Source organism: Thalassophryne amazonica, chromosome 20 (genome assembly GCF_902500255.1).
Source record: "Thalassophryne amazonica chromosome 20, fThaAma1.1, whole genome shotgun sequence".
Lineage (NCBI taxonomy): Eukaryota > Metazoa > Chordata > Actinopteri > Batrachoidiformes > Batrachoididae > Thalassophryne > Thalassophryne amazonica.
In genome coordinates, this window is record NC_047122.1 from 68,557,230 (window position 1) to 68,581,595 (window position 24,366).

Genomic DNA, 24,366 nt, shown 5'->3' on the forward strand with positions numbered 1-24,366 from the left:
TTTATGCAGAAAACATAACCAGATTTACAGGTCAGAAAGTTTTATTGTGTTTTCACATCATGTGGTCCTCAGAAAGAGAGTTTTTGTGCATTTGAGTGGAAAATAGTGTTAGTTGTTGACATGTCGCGGAGGATCAGCTGTTTTTAGCAGCAGATACGGAGCGGCTCAGCTCAGAATTCTAAATAAAGGAGAAAAAAAGCATAAAAATGTCTTTGTAAAGCTCAGTGCAGGTGTGCTGTTGTCACCGCGCTTTAAGAGGTGAGGACGAGTCGTTGCTGCTACAAAAAAAAAAAAAAAAAAGCGGATGAAAAGCTCACAGCTCGCTTTACTTAATAAAAAAAAAAAAAAAAAAAGCGGATGAAAAGCTCACAGCTCGCTTTACTTAATAAAAAAAAAAAAAAAAAAAGCGGATGAAAAGCTCACAGCTCGCTTTACTTAATAAAAAAAAAAAAAAAAAAAGCGGATGAAAAGCTCACAGCTCGCTTTACTTAATAAAAAAAAAAAAAAAAAAGCGGATGAAAAGCTCACAGCTCGCTTTACTTAAAAAAAAAAAAAAAAAAAAAAGCGGATGAAAAGCTCACAGCTCGCTTTACTTAATAAAAAAAAAAAAAAAAAAAGCGGATGAAAAGCTCACAGCTCGCTTTACTTAATAAAAAAAAAAAAAAAAAAGCGGATGAAAAGCTCACAGCTCGCTTTACTTAATAAAAAAAAAAAAAAAAAAATCCGCAGGCCAGTAGGCCATCAGGCCAGCGGGCAAATGCCCGGTGTGCAATACTATCAGTCCAGCGGTGCTTTCTCCTAAAAGAACTTGATCGGTAGACCCTTCAATGTATTTGTGACTATACAATAACATCACTAAGATGTAAAATCTACAAAATTGGTGTAAATAAATTTCAGTTAGAACGGTTTAACAACACAAATTACAACCTCAAATTAGAAGTCTACATGGGCCTCCTCTACAATCCTTCACACATCTCTTGGCAAAAAGTCATAAATCCGAGGAGAGTTCCACTGGATTCCCAGAAAAACTACATAACCTGTAGCTCCCAAGATTAATTCTTTTGTTTTCTTTCACGCCATCCTTACCTCATATTCTTGTTTGAAGCCATAGCCCTCAGCGGTCTTCATGTGGTTGATGTGCTGGAGGAGGTCCGCCACCCGTACAGCCGGGTGGAGCTGGCCGGTGTGATAAGGTGAGCTTTTCCTCCGACAGTGACGGTGAGGTGAGCCACCCAGCAAGCTGCTCGACTCGTTCACTGTGCTGCGCTGGTCATCTGAGAATGTACAAAACCAGTTTAAATCATCACACTGACATCGTGAAAATTGGGATGCAGACAGTGGATGTGATTTACCAAAGCTTGTCTCAGAGTTCTGCGTCAGACACAATATAATTGATAAATAGGGATTTTGACAACTGTCTGATCAGAAATGTAAATACTCAAAATATAGTGTGCATACGGGGAAATGATGGTGCCCTTGGCAAGGTTATACACCCCCCCAACACAAGCAGACAGTCTCACACACACACACACACACACACACACACACACACACACACACACACACACACACACACACACACACACACACACACACACACACACACACACACACACACACACATGTTCCAAAACTATTTTTTGACATTAACCAACAAAGGCAAGTCAAGTACTCAACAATTAAATCTACCACACATTTTGAAAACGTGTCATTTATTGCCTTTTTAACTGGATCATGTTTTCATCTTCTGCCTGTCCATTAGGGTGTGAACTGTGTTTATTCTTCTAATTAAAATGATCATTTCTGTGATTTTAAAGTCATTCAACACTCACACCTGCAAGGAGCAACATCGAGACCTCCACATCGCCTTTGTTGACTGAAAGAAGGCTTTTGTACTGGCAACAGAAGTATCCTGTGGACCCTTCTTGCTAAGTGCAGCTACCCGCCAAAATCTGTCAAGATATTCCAAGAGTTTCAGACAGGGATGGTTTCTACGCCATGGCAGGGGGCCTCGAGTCTGGTCTGTTTGAGGTTCATGTTGGTGTGAAGCAGGGTGTGTTTTTACTCCAGCCTTATTCAACATCTATCTAGTGGCTGTGTCCCTACTTGCTCATCACTGGCTCAACATCGAGGACGGCATTGCCTTCTACTATCTGAGTCTTTTCAATCTGTGGCAAATCAATGCCAAGATAATAACCAGGAGTGAGGTGGTATTTGACTCCACTGTGCAGAGGATGCTGCCTTCACTAGTTATTCAGCAGCTGGCCTGCAAAGGTCACTTTCCACCCCAGCAAGGTCATACCATGATGTAAAAGAGGACACTGGCTACCACATACTTGTAGAACATCCACAGGAGTTTCCTGCAGATGTTAAATAACCGCAGCCTCCTCAGGAAGTCCAGCCTGCTCTGTCCCTTCCTGTACAGGTGGTTGGTGTTGGTTGTCCAGTCCACTTTGCTGTCCAGCCACAGCCTGAGGTACTTGAGGGGAATCCACAGCCTCCACCTCAGCTCCCTTGATCAGAACTGGTCGTGGACTTGGTCTGGATTTCCCAAAGTCAATGACCAGCTCCTTTGTCTTTGAGGTGCTGAGCTGTAGATGGTTTGTGTGTCACCAGGCAGTAAAGTCCTTCACTAGGCTCCTGTTCTCCTCCTCTCTGTCATCCCTGATGCATCCAACAATGACTGTGTCATCTGTGAACTTCTGGATGTGACACAGCTCAGAGTTGTAGCAGAAGTCAGAGGTGAACAGGGTGAAGAGAAGAGGGGCCAGCACCATGCCCTGGGGTGCTCCAGTGCTGCTCCGGTGCTGCTGATCATGGTGTTAGATATGGTGTCACTCAGTCTGACATACTGCGGCCTGTCGGTGAGGTAGCTGGAGATCCTATGACCAGGCAGGGGTCTACTCACATCATGTTCAGTTTGTCCTGAAGGAAAAAGGGGCTGCAGGGTGTTGAAGGTGCTCGAGAAGTCCAGGAAGAGAATCCTCACAGTGTCGCTTCCCTTATCCACATGCGAGTGGATAAGGGAAGCGACACACCACACCAACACCTGCCGTATATGCAAACTGCAGAGAGTCCTAGGCAGTGAGTGCCACTGGTCGGAAGTCATTCAGCTCCCTGGGACTTCTTAGGAACGGGAATGATGCATGATGTCTTCCAGAGTGTGGGCACTCTCCCTAGCTGCATGGACTGGTTGAACCGGTTGAAGAAGTTGTCAAGTTCGTTTGCCCTCTCCATTGTCCCACCTGTGACTCTGGTCTTTGTACTAGGACCTGTGATGGTTTTCACACTTTCCCAGACCTCCTTCATGTTTTCTTTCAGCTTCTACTCCACCTGTCTGTTTTCAGAGGACCACCTCCTGGCAGAGTGAGTGATTACCAGCTGCCTTTGGACCAGGGGGGTGCACTGTGACTGTAGGTGGACCAGGTTGTGGTCAGACTCCCCTAGAGAAGGGAGAGATGTGACTCTGTATGCATCCCTCACATTAACATACAGTAAGTCAATTGTCCTGTTGTTTCTTGTTGGACAGTCCACAACCTGGTGAAATGGAGTCAAAGTAGAGTCCAGAGTTGCATGATTAATCCCCAGAAACGATCATCAGTGCCTCAGGGTGTTTTGTCTGCAGCCTTGCTGTGACAGTGTGAATTTTCTCACATGCAGTGGCTGCATCCGCTCTTGGGGGATGTAAACACAGATGGTGATCACGTGCCTCAGTTCCCTTGGTAGATAGTATGGCTGCAGGCTAACAGCTAGCAGCTTGAGGTCCTGGCAGCATGAGATTGTCTTTACAGAGATGTGTCCTGGGGTGGACCAGTGGTTGTTAACATACCGGGTACATGATGAATCTCGACCATTGCTTTTTCCACACCTGGCCTAAAACTTAGCCCCGGCCTTGCAGCCCCTTTGTCTCATCCTAGCTCTGCTGGGATGGTGTGTCATATCCCGGCTTGTCCCTTTGTTCTCAGAGCCAGTAGTTCCTCTCTTGAAAAAATGAAAAAGCTGGCTCCTGGTAGCGCTGAAATCTTTAAAATATCCATGGGATATGTATAAAGCACACAATGTCTTCGTGAGAAGAGCAGAGGGCTAGAAAGGAAAGGAAAAAGGAGATAAAAAAGATTTAAAACTGGAGAGCTACTGGAGAGGCAGCCGTCTCCCACAGCGCCTGAGCAGAAAAAAAAAATACAGGATGATGAAGGTCCACATCTTTAGGGTCCTGGTGCTTCCTGGCTTACTGTACAGTTGTGAGACTTGGATGCTAACTGGTGACACGGGCCTTTGGGACCCAGTCCCTCCTGAGGAACTTTGTGTACCTCTGGAAAATTTTGTGCCAAACTTACAGTTACTTCAGGAGACTAAGCTGAGTAGTATCACTTGTGCTGTGACCTTGACATTTTGGCCATGTGTTACCTTTCTGTGGGTGTGTTCCAGCCTAACCCTAACCCTTTCACCTGACTGTGGCAGACAGATGAACCCATCACAAGTAGTACACGGTAAAAGTTCAAGCCTCTTGTACTGGAGGCACTGAATGTGTCACAGGAATGATGAAATCAGAAGATTATCTAGGCATTTTAGAGTAAAATGTGTTTCTTTGTGTTAGAGTACTAGCTCGTGTTGAGGTGAAGGACTTTGGTCTTTCAGAGTGACAACAACCCAAAGCCATGAAAGCAAATATGCAACAGCACACAAAAAAGAAACCATTAAAAAGAACAGAAAATGGACGACATAAAATTGGCCACCAGTGACCCCTAACCTCAATTCCATTGAAAATCTTAGGAGAGAGCAGAGGTGTGCTACTGCAAACATAAGAGCTTGTATGCATAGCAGAGGAAGAGGCCGGCCATACTCAAGACGATGATATGATGTGTTTTAAACATGACACAGTGCTGCATCCGTGTACTGCAGGAGCATGTTGCACATGAACCACAGAACACAGCGAGCAGCACAGGATGGCTCATCTGTGGTCGATGCAGTGCTCCGTAGTGAGAGAGAAATAAATATGCCATGAGGCTGCATGTGATTGAACACTCAAAATGCTATTGTGTGCAAACAAGATACAATTATTTGCCACATTTGAAGAGCTTGTGCACGCATGATAAGCATGCACCTTTGTAATGTGGCTACTCCGTAGACTCTGCCGTACGGCGCCTTCCTATTACATCATTTTAATGTGCATAGAAGCACATTTGTTGTGTACGCTAGAATATTTTGTAGCATATTTTAAAAAATTCAACCCCAAATCAGAAAATGTTGAGACAGTGTGGAATAGGTAAATAAAAAAGAAGGAAAAAATGCAGGGATTCTTTATTTTGACTTATATTTCACCATAGACACCATGAACCTAAGATATTTCATGCTTTCTGTGGTCAACTTCATTTTGTTTGTTAATATAGATCTATTTCAGGCCAGCATCACAGTTCAAAAAAGTTGGGATGCTAAAGCATTTACCACAGGTGTTATTTTGTCCCATTCTTCTTGCAAATCTTAAGGTGTGCAACAGTACAGGGCTGATGTTAAATGTTTTGTTTCAAAATTCTCCCCATACGAGGTCTGTTAGAAAAGTATCCGACCTTTTTATTTTTTGCAAAAACTATATGGATTTAAATCATGTGCGCTTGCATCAGCCAAGCTTGGCGGATAAGGTCGGATACTTTTCTAACAGACCTCGTATTCTCCTTTGGGGACAAGTCAGAACTGCAGGCAGACTAGTCCAGTATCTGAAGCCTCTAGTTTCACAGTCATGCTTTGTATCATGTGCAGAATGTACTTTTACATTGTCTTGTTGAAAAATGAACAAGTATCCGTGGAAAAGATTTTGTCTTGAAGGCAGCTAATGTTGCTCTAAAAGTTCTAAAATTTCAATGTACTTCTCTGCAATTATGCTGCCATCACAGAAATGTAAATTACTTATGCTGAGGCAGTGACTCAACCAACCATGACAGACCCTGGCTTTGGGACTTGTTGTTGGTAACAGTCTGGAAGACCCTACTGTCTTTGATTTAGAGCACACAGCATTCATTTCTTACAAAAAAAAAAAGAAAAAAAAAGAGCTGGAATAGTCATTTCTCTTCTTTTTGTACAGTAAAGTTTCATGGCATTTGTGAATGTATGTAACTCCAAACTGTTTGACAAAGGCTTCCCAAAGTGATCCCTTACCCATGTGGTTATATCAGCTATTGATGAATGACCATTCTTGATGCAGTGCTATCTGAGGGATCAGTGATTATGGCTGTTCTGTTTGGATTTCCTCTTCCTGCACTGGGAATTCCGCAATTCCTTGAATTGTTTCATGATCTTATGCATTCTAGAAGATGAAGTTTATAAATCCCTTCCAATCTTTCCTTGAATATTGGTCTTTAACATGTCAATAACTTTCTCACACATTTGTTGACCAGTTGGAGATGGTGTGTGCTTAGGAGCTGATCAGGTGGTCTGTGTAAGGCACAAAGAAGGAATTTTGGTAGAATGACACCAGTTGAGGATGGGCAGCAGGGTCCAGGATGTTGCCATGATGGTCATATGGCTTTGTGATACTTTTCCCGGGTTCAGTAACAGAATGGTTTCCTGGTGGCATGTTGAAGTCACCTCCAAGAAAAAGACCTCCTTTGACTACATAAGTGGTGTAAATTTGGTGGTCCTACACTCAGTCTGTGAAAAGTTATTGCATGCATTATTTTTGATTTTGTGTTTGTTTTTTTGTTTTTTTACTGTGACCTTGGAAAGCAGGTAAAGGTCATTCATCATCAAACTCACCTAAGACTGATATGGGCTATGCATGTGGTGTAAATTTGATGGCCCTACAGTCAACTGATGGATAGCTATTCTTTTCCAGGTTTTTTGTGTGACTTAAAATGCAGGTCAAGGTCACTTATTTCTGAACTCATCCAAGACCTCAATGGGGTCCACAGGTGGTGCAAATCTGGTGGCCCTAACCTTGAAAATTAGATCAAGGTCGTTCATTATTGTACTCAACAAAGATACGCAAGAGGTGCATAGATGGCTCAATTTGGTGACCCTGCACTCAACCTGTGGAATGTTATTGCAAGTACTCTGTTAGCATGGACACACACACGCACGCACACACACACACACACACACACGCACGCACACACACACACACACACACACACACACACACACGCACACACACACACTATATGGACACACGAACAGTATTTCTATGGTCGCCGACCAGGGCAACGAGCAACAATAAAGACCTGCCTGCCTCCAGCATGGAAACTACATAGTCAACAAATACAGCATGTGTGGAAAAGAAAACAGACTCTGTGAGCTAAAACTGTGAACCTCACAGAGTAATGATTAAATCTCTGTGTATTATTCTTTCATGAATGCATCCAAATGTATTTTTTGAATATACTCTCAACATTGCTGAAGCTGAGGTAAAAGCTGAGCTGCTTTTCCACAGAGACGTGAGGGCTGACTGACACTGCACGATATTCACACAGACAGCAGGTTTGCTGGAGACGTCTCTGCTGACAACACCTTATGGTCTAACATGCTTTGAAGTAAACACATCTGGAGGTCAGATGAAGGAGCCTCATCTCTCCCAACATGTTACCAGAGGATCCATATGTTCTTGCTGTCTTACTTCGAGCGTTGCAGCCGTGGGCGTCCATGAAGGAGTGAGCCATCCTCTCGTCCTGCTGAAGAGTGCTCTGCTCCGTCATGCTGCAGTCCAAAGAGCTCAGCTTCCGACTCTTCTCCTGCCTGTAGGACATGGCTGCCTTGTTTATGGCCACCTTTTTCCTACTGTGAAGATGCAGGCAGAGAGACAGCAAAAGAAAAAAGCAGCAACAGACAGAAGACAGCAGAGAGGCAGAAAACAACAAGGAAAGAGAGAAGGAAGGAAGGAAGGAAAGGGGGTGAGTGAGCAGAGGAGACACTGGACCAGGGGGAGACTGCAGAGCTACAGAAGTGAACTAGACAAGAGAAGGAGTGAGACTTGGTGATAACACAGGAGTCCAGAGTGTTGGCAGAGCTGTGGAAGGTGGTCCAGATGGAAAGACAGGATGGAGACACCAATGAGGAGCAACCGAGTGGAGATAAAACATACATCGATACCTAATGTGGCCTTTTCCGAACTCTGAGCCAAAAATGTTTTTCCTAACAGCGGGTCGACCCCACAAGTTACTGGGACTTCACAGACAGGCCCTGTGATAGGCTGGCGGCCTGTCCAGGGCGTGCCCCCCGCCTACCTGATGATTGTTGGGATATGTTCCGGTGCCCTCATGAGCCTTAATTGGAACATTCAGAAAATAACTGAATGAATATATGAATGAATGAATGGTTAAAGCTCAGTGTGTGTCACTCTGGAGATACAGAGCGGCACATTTCACCAGCGTTAGCCAACAGCATGTACGCTGGGTGTGTTGTCACTCCACCACTGGAGGCTGACCATGAGGACAAAGTCAAAGCACACCAATCAGTTTTATGTGATGGGAAGATGATTTTGTTACAACAGTCACTCAGTCAGTCCTCATCTTCACTCGGGGTCGCCACAGCATCTGAGATGTTCCACATGTCCTTCCTGAGGCAACTCCACATAGCATGGACAATGGACAGGGGCAGTCTTGAACCAAGGACTTTCTGCACTGCAATCAAGCACACTAACCCACTTGGCCACAGATTTCACTTTAAAACCTGCCTGCCAGATTGTCCAGATCTGGACCACTGTCAACTTTTTGCTGACTGCCTCCATGAAAAGACCGGACTTTCCAGTGTTCCATTTCTGAAGATGGCAGCATGAATTTGTCAGGTAACTTTTGTGAGGAATTTAGTAAAATTGTAAGGCACATCTCTAAACAGGATAAATGACTGGTTTAAAGTACAATGCTCTACAATCATCGTACAATTGCCTGAAATTTCTATCAATCTGTTTTAGAGATTTTTTTTTTGTAGTCAAATGACTGGCAGAAGCCATGAGCCATTTTTAGGGACGTTTATTAATTCCACTTGTCAATGCCATACTGTGTCTCTTCTTGCTTGTCAGCTTTGGTTTCAATGGGAAAGGACAGTATCAGCAATGAAGGTAATGCAAAGAAATGGGCCACAGAGGCTAATAAAATACTGCAATGCAACGCACTTGTCTAGTTCACTGAGAAAACAAAGGACGAAGCCTTTAACAGTTTGGGGAAAAAGGACACTTTCAGCATGTAATGAATTAGGGTGAAGCGTTTCCTTTGAGAGGACTTGAGATGGTGAAAATGACAACAGAACACGCAGCATCGGCTGCCAGCCTCTAATGTCTGCATTTCTCTAAACCTGACAATCAGGTCCATAAGTAGTTGGACAGTGATTGCTTTTGCTATTTTGCTTCTGTACATCACCATAATGAAGGTGAAATTAAACAGTCAATATCCACTTGTACTGTGGACATTCAGGTTAAATTCAAGGGGTTTAATGAATGCATTAACTATTTAGGAATTACAGCCATTTTTATAAGCAGTAATTCCACTTTTAGAGCCCATAAGTCATTACAGAAACTAAACTGAAGGATTTCTAATATAATATCAAGGGATGGATACTTTGAGACTTCCAAGTCACAGAATATGTCTCAGATTTCATATACATTCATGAAGAAATACCAACAATATGGTAAATCAATCAATCAATCAATCATTTTTTTTATATAGCGCCAAATCACAACAAACAGTTGCCCCAAGGCGCTTTATATTGTAAGGCAAGGCCATACAATAATTACGTAAAAACCCCAACGGTCAAAACGACCCCCTGTGAGCAAGCACTTGGCTACAGTGGGAAGGAAAAACTCCCTTTTAACAGGAAGAAACCTCCAGCAGAACCAGGCTCAGGGAGGGGCAGTCTTCTGCTGGGACTGGTTGGGGCTCAAGGAGAGAATTAGGAAAAAGACATGCTGTGGAGGGGAGCAGAGATCGATCACTAATGATTAAATGCAGAGTGGTGCATACAGAGCAAAAAGAGAAAGAAACAGTGCATCATGGGAACCCCCCAGCAGTCTAAGTCTATAGCAGCATAACTAAGGGATGGTTCAGGGTCACCTGATCCAGCCCTAACTATAAGCTTTAGCAAAAAGGAAAGTTTTAAGCCTAATCTTAAAAGTAGAGAGGGTGTCTGTCTCCCTGATCTGAATTGGGAGCTGGTTCCACAGGAGAGGAGCCTGAAAGCTGAAGGCTCTGCCTCCCATTCTACTCTTACAAACCCTAGGAACTACAAGTAAGCCAGCAGTCTGAGAGCGAAGCGCTCTATTGGGGTGATATGGTACTACGAGGTCCCTAAGATAAGATGGGACCTGATTATTCAAAACCTTATAAGTAAGAAGAAGAATTTTAAATTCTATTCTAGAATTAACAGGAAGCCAATGAAGAGAGGCCAATATGGGTGAGATATGCTCTCTCCTGCTAGTCCCCGTCAGTACTCTAGCTGCAGCATTTTGAATTAACTGAAGGCTTTTTAGGGAACTTTTAGGACAACCTGATAATAATGAATTACAATAGTCCAGCCTAGAGGAAATAAATGCATGAATTAGTTTTTCAGCATCACTCTGAGACAAGACCTTTCTAATTTTATTGATATTGCATAAATGCAAAAAAGCAGTCCTACATATTTGATTAATATGCGCTTTGAATGACATATCCTGATCAAAAATGACTCCAAGATTTCTCACAGTATTACTAGAGGTCAGGGTAATGCCATCCAGAGTAAGGATCTGATTAGACACCATGTTTCTAAGATTTGTGGGGCCAAGTACAATAACTTCAGTTTTATCTGAGTTTAAAAGCAGGAAATTAGAGGTCATCCATGTCTTTATGTCTGTAAGACAATCCTGCAGTTTAGCTAATTGGTGTGTGTCCTCTGGCTTCATGGATAGATAAAGCTGGGTATCATCTGCGTAACAATGAAAATTTAAGCAATACCGTCTAATAATACTGCCTAAGGGAAGCATGTATAAAGTGAATAAAATTGGTCCTAGCACAGAACCTTGTGGAACTCCATAATTAACTTTAGTCTGTGAAGAAGATTCCCCATTTACATGAACAAATTGTAATCTATTAGACAAATATGATTCAAACCACCGCAGCGCAGTGCCTTTAATACCTATGGCATGCTCTAATCTCTGTAATAAAATTTTATGGTCAACAGTATCAAAAGCAGCACTGAGGTCTAACAGAACAAGCACAGAGATGAGTCCACTGTCCGAGGCCATAAGAAGATCATTTGTAACCTTCACTAATGCTGTTTCTGTACTATGATGAATTCTAAAACCTGACTGAAACTCTTCAAATAGACCATTCCTCTGCAGATGATCAGTTAGCTGTTTTACAACTACCCTTTCAAGAATTTTTGAGAGAAAAGGAAGGTTGGAGATTGGCCTATAATTAGCTAAGATAGCTGGGTCAAGTGATGGCTTTTTAAGTAATGGTTTAATTACTGCCACCTTAAAAGCCTGTGGTACATAGCCAACTAACAAAGATAGATTGATCATATTTAAGATCGAAGCATTAAATAATGGTAGGGCTTCCTTGAGCAGCCTGGTAGGAATGGGGTCTAATAAACATGTTGATGGTTTGGATGAAGTAACTAATGAAAATAACTCAGACAGAACAATCGGAGAGAAAGAGTCTAACCAAATACCGGCATCACTGAAAGCAGCCAAAGATAACGATACGTCTTTGGGATGGTTATGAGTAATTTTTTCTCTAATAGTTAAAATTTTGTTAGCAAAGAAAGTCATGAAGTCATTACTAGTTAAAGTTAATGGAATACTCAGCTCAATAGAGCTCTGACTCTTTGTCAGCCTGGCTACAGTGCTGAAAAGAAACCTGGGGTTGTTCTTATTTTCTTCAATTAGTGATGAGTAGAAAGATGTCCTAGCTTTACGGAGGGCTTTTTTATAGAGCAACAGACTCTTTTTCCAGGCTAAGTGAAGATCTTCTAAATTAGTGAGATGCCATTTCCTCTGCTTTAAGCTACGAGTTTGTGAGTTATACCACGGAGTCAGGCACTTCTGATTTAAAGCTCTCTTTTTTAGAGGAGCTACAGCATCCAAAGTTGTCTTCAATGAGGATGTAAAACTATTGACGAGATACTCTATCTCGCTTACAGAGTTTAGGTAGCTACTCTGCACTGTGTTGGTATATGGCATTAGAGAACATAAAGAAGGAATCATATCCTTAAACCTAGTTACAGCGCTTTCTGAAAGACTTCTAGTGTAATGAAACTTATTCCCCACTGCTGGGTAGTCCATCAGAGTAAATGTAAATGTTATTAAGAAATGATCAGACAGAAGGGAGTTTTCAGGGAATACTGTTAAGTCTTCTATTTCCATACCATAAGTCAGAACAAGATCTAAGATATGATTAAAGTGGTGGGTGGACTCATTTACTTTTTGAGCAAAGCCAATAGAGTCTAATAATAGATTAAATGCAGTGTTGAGGCTGTCATTCTCAGCATCTGTGTGGATGTTAAAATCGGCCACTATAATTATCTTATCTGAGCTAAGCACTAAGTCAGACAAAAGGTCTGAAAATTCACAGAGAAACTCACAGTAACGACCAGGTGGACGATAGATAATAACAAATAAAACTGGTTTTTGGGACTTCCAATTTGGATGGACAAGACTAAGAGTCAAGCTTTCAAATGAATTAAAGCTCTGTCTGGGTTTTTGATTAATTAATAAGCTGGAATGGAAGATTGCTGCTAATCCTCCGCCTCGGCCCGTGCTACGAGCATTCTGACAGTTAGTGTGACTCGGGGGTGTTGACTCATTTAAACTAACATATTCATCCTGCTGTAACCAGGTTTCTGTAAGGCAGAATAAATCAATATGTTGATCAATTATTATATCATTTACCAACAGGGACTTAGAAGAGAGAGACCTAATGTTTAATAGACCACATTTAACTGTTTTAGTCTGTGGTGCAGTTGAAGGTGCTATATTATTTTTTCTTTTTGAATTTTTCTGCTTAAATAGATTTTTCCTGGTTATTGGTAGTCTGGGAGCAGGCACCGTCTCTACGGGGATGGGGTAATGAGGGGATGGCAGGGGGAGAGAAGCTGCAGAGAGGTGTGTAAGACTACAACTCTGCTTCCTGGTCCCAACCCTGGATAGTCACGGTTTGGAGGATTTAAGAAAATTGGCCAGATTTCTAGAAATGAGAGCTGCTCCATCCAAAGTGGGATGGATGCCGTCTCTCCTAACAAGACCAGGTTTTCCCCAGAAACTTTGCCAATTATCTATGAAGCCCACCTCATTTTTTGGACACCACTCAGACAGCCAGCAATTCAAGGAGAACATGCGGCTAAACATGTCACTCCCGGTCCGATTGGGGAGGGGCCCAGAGAAAACTACAGAGTCCGACATTGTTTTTGCAAAGTTACACACCGATTCAATGTTAATTTTAGTGACCTCCGATTGGCGTAACCGGGTGTCATTACTGCCGATGTGAATTACAATCTTACCAAATTTACGCTTAGCCTTAGCCAGCAGTTTCAAATTTCCTTCAATGTCGCCTGCTCTGGCCCCCGGAAGACAACTGACTATGGTTGCTGGTGTCGCTAACTTCACATTTCGCAAAACAGAGTCACCAATAACCAGAGTTTGATCCTCGGCGGGTGTGTCGTCGAGTGGGGAAAAACGGTTAGAGATGTGAACGGGTTGGCGGTGTACACGGGGCTTCTGTTTAGGGCTACGCTTCCTCCTCACAGTCACCCAGTCAGCCTGCTTTCCCAGCTGCTCGGGATCTGCCAGGGGGTAACTAACGGCGGCTAAGCTACCTTGGTCCGCACCGACTACAGGGGCCTGGCTAGCTGTAGAATTTTTCACGGTGCGGAGCCGAGTCTCCAATTCGCCCAGCCTGGCCTCCAAAGCTACGAATAAGCTACACTTATTACAAGTACCGTTACTGCTAAAGGAGGCCGAGGAATAACTAAACATTTCACACCCAGAGCAAAAAAGTGCGGGAGAGACAGGAGAAGCCGCCATGCTAAATCGGCTAAGAGCTAGTAGCTACGCTAAGCTAGCGGATTCCTAAAAACATGCAAAGTGAATAATGTGTAAATAATTTAGAGGTGATTCAGCAGAAGGAGTGCTTTAGTTAAGGCACGTAAAGATTACACTGGGAAACAAATCGTAATCTAGATAACTAGATCAATCTAACTGCGCAGATTAAACAGCTAACAGATACAGAAAAACACCGCTGTGCTCCGGAACAGGAAGTGATACAATACCGCAGAGATGTGTCTAATGTGTCTAAATTCAACAGTTCTCCAAAACTGTGAAGTGAAAGTGCAAGAAGCAGCCAAGTAAGGGAAGCCACCAACACACTTAGCTGTGTTGCCAAATGATATGGCAACGCAGGTATAGCTGACAGGCCCACTGACCAAACAATCAAATCCGCCACCAGTGGCCTACTGAACATTCACTGAAAGGACTTAAAACTTAGAATATATTTACATCCCTCACAGAAGTGACATCAGTGCAAAGTGAAGGAGCAACGTTTTTGCTTTTCTTTAATTTTCCATTAGCTCAGGCATCTGAAAATGCAGAGTTTGGGCTCATTTTATTGCAGAGAATGTAATCTTTTCTTTTGTTGAGAAGTAGCCATTACAAAACACTGCCAACATGGTCGACCCGCCCTCAGGCCGCTCCGCTTTTAAGGACATCATTTGTTGGTATGTGTGTGTTCAGGTCCAGAGACCACATTTATTAAAGCTGTGCATGTGTAAAAATGGACACAAACACCACAGTTCTCACAAAACAATGTGCATGCTGATTTAATGTGTGATTGCATCTATTGTCCACTGAACACATTTGCCTTCATGAATATGCAATCTGGGCTGCGACCACCCGAACATAGGAATCGCTGAGTTGTACTCAGACTCACTGTGAGATTTATCAAAATCAAAATTTAGCAGGTTGTGACTGCATGTGTGTTAACGCACTGGACAAACTGCTGTTTCAGCAGCTGATAGGCTTCCGTCTCCGACTAAAAGAGAAAACATCATCCATGGCAAAGGTTGGCCTCATTTAACCCCATTTATACCACATACATACATATGTTACATTAAGTTTAACAAACCCTTGATTTTCTTGTCATTCATTCGTGAGGACGACATGGTGTAAATAGTTTCTAAGAGTTAAGAATTTTTGTTGTGCTTGTTTGGTTAAGAACAAATGTCTCTGTGTGTAACAGAGCACAAGGTGCAAGTGACTGATTGGCTCTAGTTGTATGTTTATGGTCATTAACACCATCCTCATTTACATACCGCTGTCTGTCTGTCATGTTACAGCCCGCTGTCACGTGTGTAATTATTACTCCCAAAAATTACTCCCAAAACATTCTTGAGCTGAACATGATAAAGTTTGGAAAGTCCACATAATTTAGCACTTGTTATCTGAGATCTTAGTAAATCAGGCTCGAGATGAGCAAAAACTGAGGTGAATTTTAGCCCAGTGTCGTGATTTGCTTTTGGCCACTCCCCTTTTTTGCTGGGGGTCACTACAGCCAGTCGTGCACAGATCTGCAGGTTTCACTGGCACAAGTTTTACATCGGATGGCAACTCCAGATGAACTTGGAGAATGGGACAGGGGCCACTTTGAGCACGACACCAGTTTCTTGGAAGGCAGGAGCCCAATGTGGAGCCCAATGTGGTGCCATGAATGTCTCTGCTCAGAGGTCGGAGACAATTTGTAGTTTGCCACGCTTCTGAGTTATTTTCACACTGTGAAATCTGTAAATATTAAACAGATTTTTAAGAAGCCATCAGATTGGTACCATCAGATAATCTGCTGTTGGTTTGGTGCACAGTACTGGAAGGTGAGCTTGTGGTGAGGTGAGATGATGGAGGAAGGAGTAACTTACGGGTAGTAAGGGTACGAATAGAAGTCCCTTCTGATTAGCATGAAGGAAGAAAGAACACAGAGAGAGAAGAAAAAAAAAGAAGAGGTGACTGTGGTTCATCCAGATGGGCATCAGACTGACAAATGTGGGTTGGAATGTTCTTTGCATGCAACCATCAAAGAAAAGCTAAAACATATTCAGCTAATGCATTTACAATATCTTGCAGCTAAATATAAACACGCTGCCCCCATGTGGCCGTCTACTTCCTACTGCTCTCACTAGATTGATCTGCTGAATGTTATCAGTCACTGCCTTCTTCCAGAACCCCCCCATTCAATCTGTCTCTATTCTCTTCAGGGCAGAGGCATTCCTCTTTCTCAAAAAAAAACAAATATAAAAAAAGAACCCTTCCTAACCAATTACTAGCCCATCCGCTGGCACCTCACAGCTGCTCGCCTCATGTAATAGAGTAGGCAGAGGAATAACGCGCCCCTTGATGAAATATTTCACACTCAGACGAGCGCCTCGCCGTCACCCAGTGAGCTAAGGAAGAACACACTGCAGGTGCAATCTACGACAGAGGTAATTTGCAGGTGGAAAACAGCCAGCGCCTTCTTTGTGAGCAGGCAGGATTTGAATGCCCTCAGCCCGCACACACACCTTAAAATTAAAAGATGAGACCAAACACAAAAGCTTGGCTGAGGCAGCAGCGGGAGAGCTGAAGATTAATGCTCTGCCGCCGCGCTAACTCAGGATGAAATCCACCGTCACTGCCAAATGTTTTCCTCCATAGACTCACACTGCCAAGTGGAATAGAGATAAATTTAGTCCGATGGAGGCTACATGGGAACAACGAACATTCATATTGGAGGTTCTCTTCCAAATTAGCTGATGAGCCAAGAAAAAAAATCCAAGATGGCTGCCCACAAAAAAGGACATATCTCATGAATGAAACAACATATCAACATATATCATATACAGAATCTATTTCCATTTCCATTTCAATTTATTTTCATTTATATAGCACCAAATCACAACAAAGTTGCCTCAAGGCGCTTCACACAAGTAAGGTCTAACCTTACTAACCCCCAGAGCAACAGTGGTAAGAAAAAAGTCCCTCTGAGGAAGAAACCTCAAGCAGACCAGACTCAAAGGGGTGACCCTGTGCTTGGGCCATGATACAGACACAAAGAGACAATACGGGAAATTATACAAGAAATTTTGGGAGCTCTATTTCTGTGTGTTTTTTTCCTGAAGCTGGTGCTAAAAATTCAAATTAAACTGAAAGATGAATAACTCAACATATATGTATGTAATTAACTTTAACTAGTAATGACTTCATGACTTTCTTTGCTAATAAAATTTTAACTATTAGAGAAAAAATTACTCATAACCATCCCAAAGACGTATCGTTATCTTTGGCTGCTTTCAGTGATGCCGGTATTTGGTTAGACTCTTTCTCTCCGATTGTTCTGTCTGAGTTATTTTCATTAGTTACTTCATCCAAACCATCAACATGTTTATTAGACCCCATTCCTACCAGGCTGCTCAAGGAAGCCCTACCATTATTTAATGCTTCGATCTTAAATATGATCAATCTATCTTTGTTAGTTGGCTATGTACCACAGGCTTTTAAGGTGGCAGTAATTAAACCATTACTTAAAAAGCCATCACTTGACCCAGCTATCTTAGCTAATTATAGGCCAATCTCCAACCTTCCTTTTCTCTCAAAAATTCTTGAAAGGGTAGTTGTAAAACAGCTAACTGATCATCTGCAGAGGAATGGTCTATTTGAAGAGTTTCAGTCAGGTTTTAGAATTCATCATAGTACAGAAACAGCATTAGTGAAGGTTACAAATGATCTTCTTATGGCCTCGGACAGTGGACTCATCTCTGTGCTTGTTCTGTTAGACCTCAGTGCTGCTTTTGATACTGTTGACCATAAAATTTTATTACAGAGATTAGAGCATGCCATAGGTATTAAAGGCACTGTGCTGCGGTGGTTTGAATCATATTTATCTAATAGATTACAATTTGTTCATGTAAATGGGGAATCTTCTTCACAGACTAAAGTTAATTGTCGAGTTCCACAAGGTTCTGTGCTAGGACCAATTTTATTCACTTTATACATGCTTCCCTTAGGCAGTATTATTAGACGGCATTGCTTAAATTTTCATTGTTACGCAGATGATACCCAGTTTTATCTATCCATGAAGCCAGAGGACACACACCAATTAGCTAAACTGCAGGATTGTCTTACAGACATAAGGACATGGATGACCTCTAATTTCCTGCTTTTAAACTCAGATAAAACTGAAGTTATTGTACTTGGCCCCACAAATCTTAGAAACATGGTGTCTAACCAGATCCTTACTCTGGATGGCATTACCCTGACCTCTAGTAATACTGTGAGAAATCTTGGAGTCATTTTTGATCAGGATATGTCATTCAAAGCGCATATTAATCAAATATGTAGGACTGCTTTTTTGCATTTACGCAATATCTCTAAAATCAGAAAGGTCTTGTCTCAGAGTGATGCTGAAAAACTAATTCATGCATTTATTTCCTCTAGGCTGGACTATTGTAATTCATTATTATCAGGTTGTCCTAAAAGTTCCCTGAAAAGCCTTCAGTTAATTCAAAATGCTGCAGCTAGAGTACTGACGGGGACTAGAAGGAGAGAGCATATCTCACCCATATTGGCCTCTCTTCATTGGCTTCCTGTTAATTCTAGAATAGAATTTAAAATTCTTCTTCTTACTTATAAGGTTTTGAATAATCAGGTCCCATCTTATCTTAGGGACCTCGTAGTACCATATCACCCCAATAGAGCGCTTCACTCTCAGACTGCAGGCTTACTTGTAGTTCCTAGGGTTTGTAAGAGTAGAATGGGAGGCAGAGCCTTCAGCTTTCAGGCTCCTCTCCTGTGGAACCAGCTCCCAATTCGGATCAGGGAGACAGACACCCTCTCTACTTTTAAGATTAGGCTTAAAACTTTCCTTTTTGCTAAAGCTTATAGTTAGGGCTGGATCAGGTGACCCTGAACCATCCCTTAGTTATGCTGCTATAGACGTAGACTGCTGGGGGGTTCCCATGATGCACTGTTTCTTTCTCTTTTTGCTCTGTATGCACCACTCTGCATTTAATCATTAGTGATTGATCTCTGCTGCCCTCCACAGCATGTCTTTTTCCTGGTTCTCTCCCTCAGCCCCAACCAGTCCCAGCAGAAGACTGCCCCTCCCTGAGCCTGGTTCTGCTGGAGGTTTCTTCCTGTTAAAAGGGAGTTTTTCCTTCCCACTGTCGCCAAGTGCTTGCTCACAGGGGGTCGTTTTGACCTTTGGGGTTTTTACGTAATTATTGTATGGCCTTACCTTACAATATAAAGCGCCTTGGGGCAACTGTTTGTTGTGATTTGGCGCTATATAAAAAAAATTGAGCTGAATTGAACTAATCAGCAGTGTTGTAATATAATGAAGTAGGAATACTTCATTACTTTAATTAAGTAGAATTTTGATGTATCTGTACTTTACTTCGTTATTTACATTTCTGGTGACTTTCACTTTTACTCCACTACATTTCCTCAGTAAATGTTTACTTTTACTCCGATACATTTCTCTTAAACATCGTCGCTACTCGTTAATACAATATAAAAGTAGAAGAGATTTGACTGGGCGATAACTGTTTGCAGAGGTGAAAGTAAGCACCTCTCACCCCTGCAGCATCAAGTGTCGTGTCTGACATAAAACACCTTTAAAATGCAAAAAAAAATAAATAAAAGATGATAGGTTGAATTTGTGCCCCCGCTGAGGAAGAGGAAGACTGTGGAGGGTGAAAACCACCTGCGCTTTGGACTTCAAACGGATCAGCTCCCGCTGTAGTGCACATATCTGAGTTAACACACGCTTAAGGGGAAAAATTTCAGTACCGACAAAAGTGGCTGGCTTGTCCGTTTCATTTTATTTTGAAATTTTAACGGAGAAGCCACATTTTGGATTTGAGAGTGGTTGGTGGTGGTGATGCTTGAAAAGTTTTTTGTTTGTTTTTTTTTGTTTTTTTACTTTTTTTAAATTTGGCACAACTGTGTAACTATAAATGACTGTTCTGTTTGACAAGAGTCTGGCTGTTGTGTTTAAGAGAAAAGTGTGTGTGGGTCTTCCAGGAAAACAACTGCGTATTAAGAAAAATGAGGCATCCATTTCAAAATGAGCACATATTTGCACAAAAACAATAAAGTTTATCAGTTTGAACATTAAATATCTTGTCTTTGTGGTGTATTCAATTGAATATAGGTTGAAGAGGATTTGCAAATCATTGTATTCTGTTTTTATTTACATTTTACACAACATCCCAACTTCATTGGAATTGGGGTTGTATTTGCATCCACCTGTTGCTCACTCAGCCTGTCCCCACACGACCTGCTCCGCCAGAAGCGGATTTTGCCTTTTATAGGGGCTGAGGTCCCCTCCTGGTTTCTCCAGACAACACACTGACTTTCTTTCCGTTGCCATTTCACTCTCTACTTTTTTGGATTTTACCTTTACTTTTACTCAAAGTACATTTTGTATGAGAAATTTAATTTTGATACTTAAGTACAGTAAAGGTCAGATTAAGAGTTTTACTCAAGTAATATTTTTAAAGGAGATGTTTATGCTAAGATACTTGTACTTTCACTAAAGTATCACTTTGAGGTACTTTATCCAAGAGTTCTCATTAGTGAGTGAAGAGTGAAAGTGTACAAATGGCAGAAGCTGAACTGTATATCACAAGGTTACGTCCAATAAGGGTTTTTTTTAATTACTGTAACATTGGATGAAGAATAAATCTCACCATATTAAAATGAAAATGGATTCTTTGTATTTTTGTCCAGTTTTAATGCCAGCTTTTAATGTTGTTGATTTCTGCATATGAAACAAAACTAAATGTTAATTTATGCTGACAATGTGCTCGATCATATGAATATTTACACATTATAATCATTTTAGAGACACAGCGAGGTCTCTTGAGGGATAACTAACAGCAAACTCAGGTTTAGGATTAACAAAAAAAATTACTAACATAGAATTCACTCAAATCATCAATATTCTTTGGGGATATGAGAAAATGTGACTTTGGACAGAAATTTGGTGGCCAGATTGGAAAATGGAAGCTGTCTTGGCTCATCAGAAGATTTTGAAGAGTCCCTCACTGTGAAAGTTTATGCCAAGTTTAATCATTTGACAGAATTTTCCATCGTTTCCTCCACCATAGAGATGGTTGCATTCACTCACCCCTTCTTGATGATGATGACGATGGCTCCTAGGAGCAGAATAAGGACCACCAGTCCACCAGCACAGGCCCCCAGGATCAGACCCATGTCTTCAGCATGCTGGGACACCTCCAGGGCCCGCTTAGAGTCCTTACAGGCAGCTGCAAACCACAACACAAAGGTAAAGAGGCTGAAGGAAGTCATGTAGAGTAAGCAAACGTGAATTTTTAAAAGCCACGTGCTGCAGTTGGAGCTCAGTAATTAATTGTCACTTTCATTTGATACAGTAGTTTAATGACAGTAAATAAACAAAACCACCGCCAACAACTCTGGCAGCCTCAGCTGGCCTCCACACTGCAAATGTGCTTTGGATGGAAATGTGATTAAAAAAATAACCAGGAACAGATGTTTGAATTTGGGTGGAGTGGAAGCCCTGAGGTGAAGGAGGAGAAGATTAGATTTTTAGGGAAAATTCACACTCAGGATAATTTTACTGAATATTTTCACGTCTCTCATTGATTTCCATGTACTTTAGTAAAACAGCAGCCCCTACGGCAAACCGGTGTCGCTGCCTTTACGATACCTCGGTTAAAGACAGATAAACAGAAGATTAACTAAAATATTCTGTACGCTTTTGTGTGCGTTTGTGTGCGTGTGTGTTCACTTTGTAATGTGTATCTTGGGGTGTAATATTTTGCATGCTAATACTGTCTTACTAATTTCCACATGAGCTACCTGGTTTGTGTGTTGTATTAATATTAAAAATGACTCTTTAAGCAAAGTTTAATTACCTGATGACAACTGTTCAAAGTAGTAAAGAGTGTGGTAGAGAGGTGAAGGACGTGCAGACAGGGTGGTGAAGTGGGTGGAGATTGGCAGGAGTGATTTGTGACAAAAGGGTATTTCCATACTTGAGAGTGCAGGTAGGACAGTTTGGAGACAAAGTGAAAGAGCTGAGATCAAGATGTTTTGGGCCGATGCAGAGGAGGAATGTGGGGCATATAGAGAGAAGGATGCTGTGGATGGAATCTCCAGACAAGAGGAGAAAAAAGGCCAAGGACTCCAAGGACCTCATGTCCAAAGACTAACGTGGACTTTCTACTAAAAGTTAGCATTTGCCAAAACCCTAAATCTGGCGTAAACACAAATACGAGGTCTATTAGAAAAGTATCCGACCTTATTATTTTTTTCAAAAACCATATGGATTTGAATCACGTGTGATTACATCAGACATGCTTGAACCCTCGTGGGCATGCAAGAGTTTTTTCACGCCTGTTGGTTACGTCATTCGCCTGTGGGCAGTCTTTGAGTGAGGAGTCGCCCACCCTCTTGTCGTTTTTTCATTGTTTAGGAATGGCTCAGAGACTGCTGCTTTGTTTGATCAAATTTTTTCAAAACTGTAAGGCACAACTGAGTGGACACCATTCGATAAATTCAGCTAGTTTTCGGTAAAAATTTTAACAGCTGATGAGAGATTTTGGTCTGGTAGTGTCGCTTTAAGGACGGCCCACGGTGCCTGACGGCGATCTGCGCTTCGAGGCGGCAGCGTCTCGCCGTTTCAAGTTGAAAACTTCCACATTTCAGGCTCTGTTGACCCAGTAAGTCGTCAGAGAACAGAGAACTTTCAGAAGAAGTCGGCATGAGGAGTTTATTCTGACATTCCATTGTTAACGGTCATTTTGTAATGAAAGAACGTGCGGGCAGAGTCGCATGTTGGGCCGGACCCGACCGCGGGGTGTCGCGACAGGAAAAACACCTCCGTTGGAAACCTTAACGGGCAAGTTGGAACATGCCCAAGCTGTTAAACAATTTCTCAGTTACTCACTTGTTGAAAGCCATCAAAAGCCACCTGAATTTTACAAATGGTTTTCAACACGGAGGTGTTTTTCCTGTCGCGGCGCACACAGATTTGCCGAGTCGTCACGGAAACGACTCGGCGAATTTGCGCGCAAGTCTTCCATTAAAAAATGTCCTTAAACAGTGGAATGTCCGCATAAAGTCCTCATGCCGGCCTCTTCTGAATCTTCTCTGTTCTCTCACGACGTCCTGGGTGAATTAAGCCTTAAATTAGGATGTTTTCAGGTCGAAAGAGGCCGACGACGGCGCCTGGAAGCGCTGCAGGACGTCCCGCTCCGTGGGAAGTCCTTACAGCGACAGAAACACCCCATAATCTCTCATCAGCCGTTAAACTTTTCACCGAAAACCAGCTAAATTTCTCAAATAGTGTCCACTCGGATATTCCTCACAGGTCCAGAAAAAATGTTGATAAAGCAACGCGCGCCGTCTCGAGCAGCGTGTGAAACAAAGGAATTCAGCCGAGAGGGCGGGACCACATCTCACTCAAGGCCTGCCCACAGGGAAATGACGTCACCAACATGCGTGAAAAAACTCACGCATGCGCACGAGGGTTCAAGCATGATTGGTGTAATCGCACGTCATTCAAATCCATATAGTTAAAAAAAAAATAAAAGTGTCGGTTTATTATCTAATAGACCTCGTATATTCAGACGTATGAAAGTGTGTGTACGCATGAATTCACACACGTTACGTTTGTTCATCCCACTGAACGTGGCATTGAGTGTGGACCCAAACTCCTCCCTGGCCACACCCTATCTGTCTTTGTTAGTTGGCTATGTACCACAGGCTTTTAAGGTGGCAGTAATTAAACCATTACTTAAAAAGCCATCACTTGACCCAGCTATCTTAGCTAATTATAGGCCAATCTCCAACCTTCCTTTTCTCTCAAAAATTCTTGAAAGGGTAGTTGTAAAACAGCTAACTGATCATCTGCAGAGGAATGGTCTATTTGAAGAGTTTCAGTCAGGTTTTAGAATTCATCATAGTACAGAAACAGCATTAGTGAAGGTTACAAATGATCTTCTTATGGCCTTGGACAGTGGACTCATCTCTGTGCTTGTTCTGTTAGACCTCAGTGCTGCTTTTGATACTGTTGACCATAAAATTTTATTACAGAGATTAGAGCATGCCATAGGTATTAAAGGCACTGCGCTGCAGTGGTTTGAATCATATTTATCTAATAGATTACAATTTGTTCATGTAAATGGGGAATCTTCTTCACAGACTAAGGTTAATTATGGAGTTCCACAAGGTTCTGTGCTAGGACCAATTTTATTCACTTTATACATGCTTCCCCAAGGCAGTATTATTAGAAAGCATTGCTTAAATTTTCATTGTTACGCAGATGATACCCAGCTTTATCTATCCATGAAGCCAGAGGACACACACCAATTAGCTAAACTGCAGGATTGTCTTACAGACATAAA

General features: G+C 42.1%; 1 protein-coding gene across 5 annotated transcripts in view; it reads right to left on the reverse strand.

Moving 5' to 3' along the window:
* The window catches only part of LOC117502014 (receptor-type tyrosine-protein phosphatase U-like), a 689,797-nt gene that overhangs the window by 117,833 nt on the left and 547,598 nt on the right, over positions 1-24,366 (reverse strand). For 3 of the 5 annotated variants that reach the window (XM_034160998.1, XM_034160997.1, XM_034160996.1), the window contains 3 exons: positions 21,105-21,243; positions 7,607-7,767; positions 1,087-1,274 (listed from right to left, as the gene is read on the reverse strand). In XM_034160998.1, coding sequence (XP_034016889.1) covers positions 1,087-1,274; positions 7,607-7,767; positions 21,105-21,243 — 488 coding nt within the window. Of the gene's footprint in view, positions 1-1,086; positions 1,275-7,606; positions 7,768-15,858; positions 15,889-21,104; positions 21,244-24,366 lie in introns of all 5 variants that reach the window. The other 2 variants (XM_034160995.1, XM_034160994.1) reach the window with 1 other exon arrangement.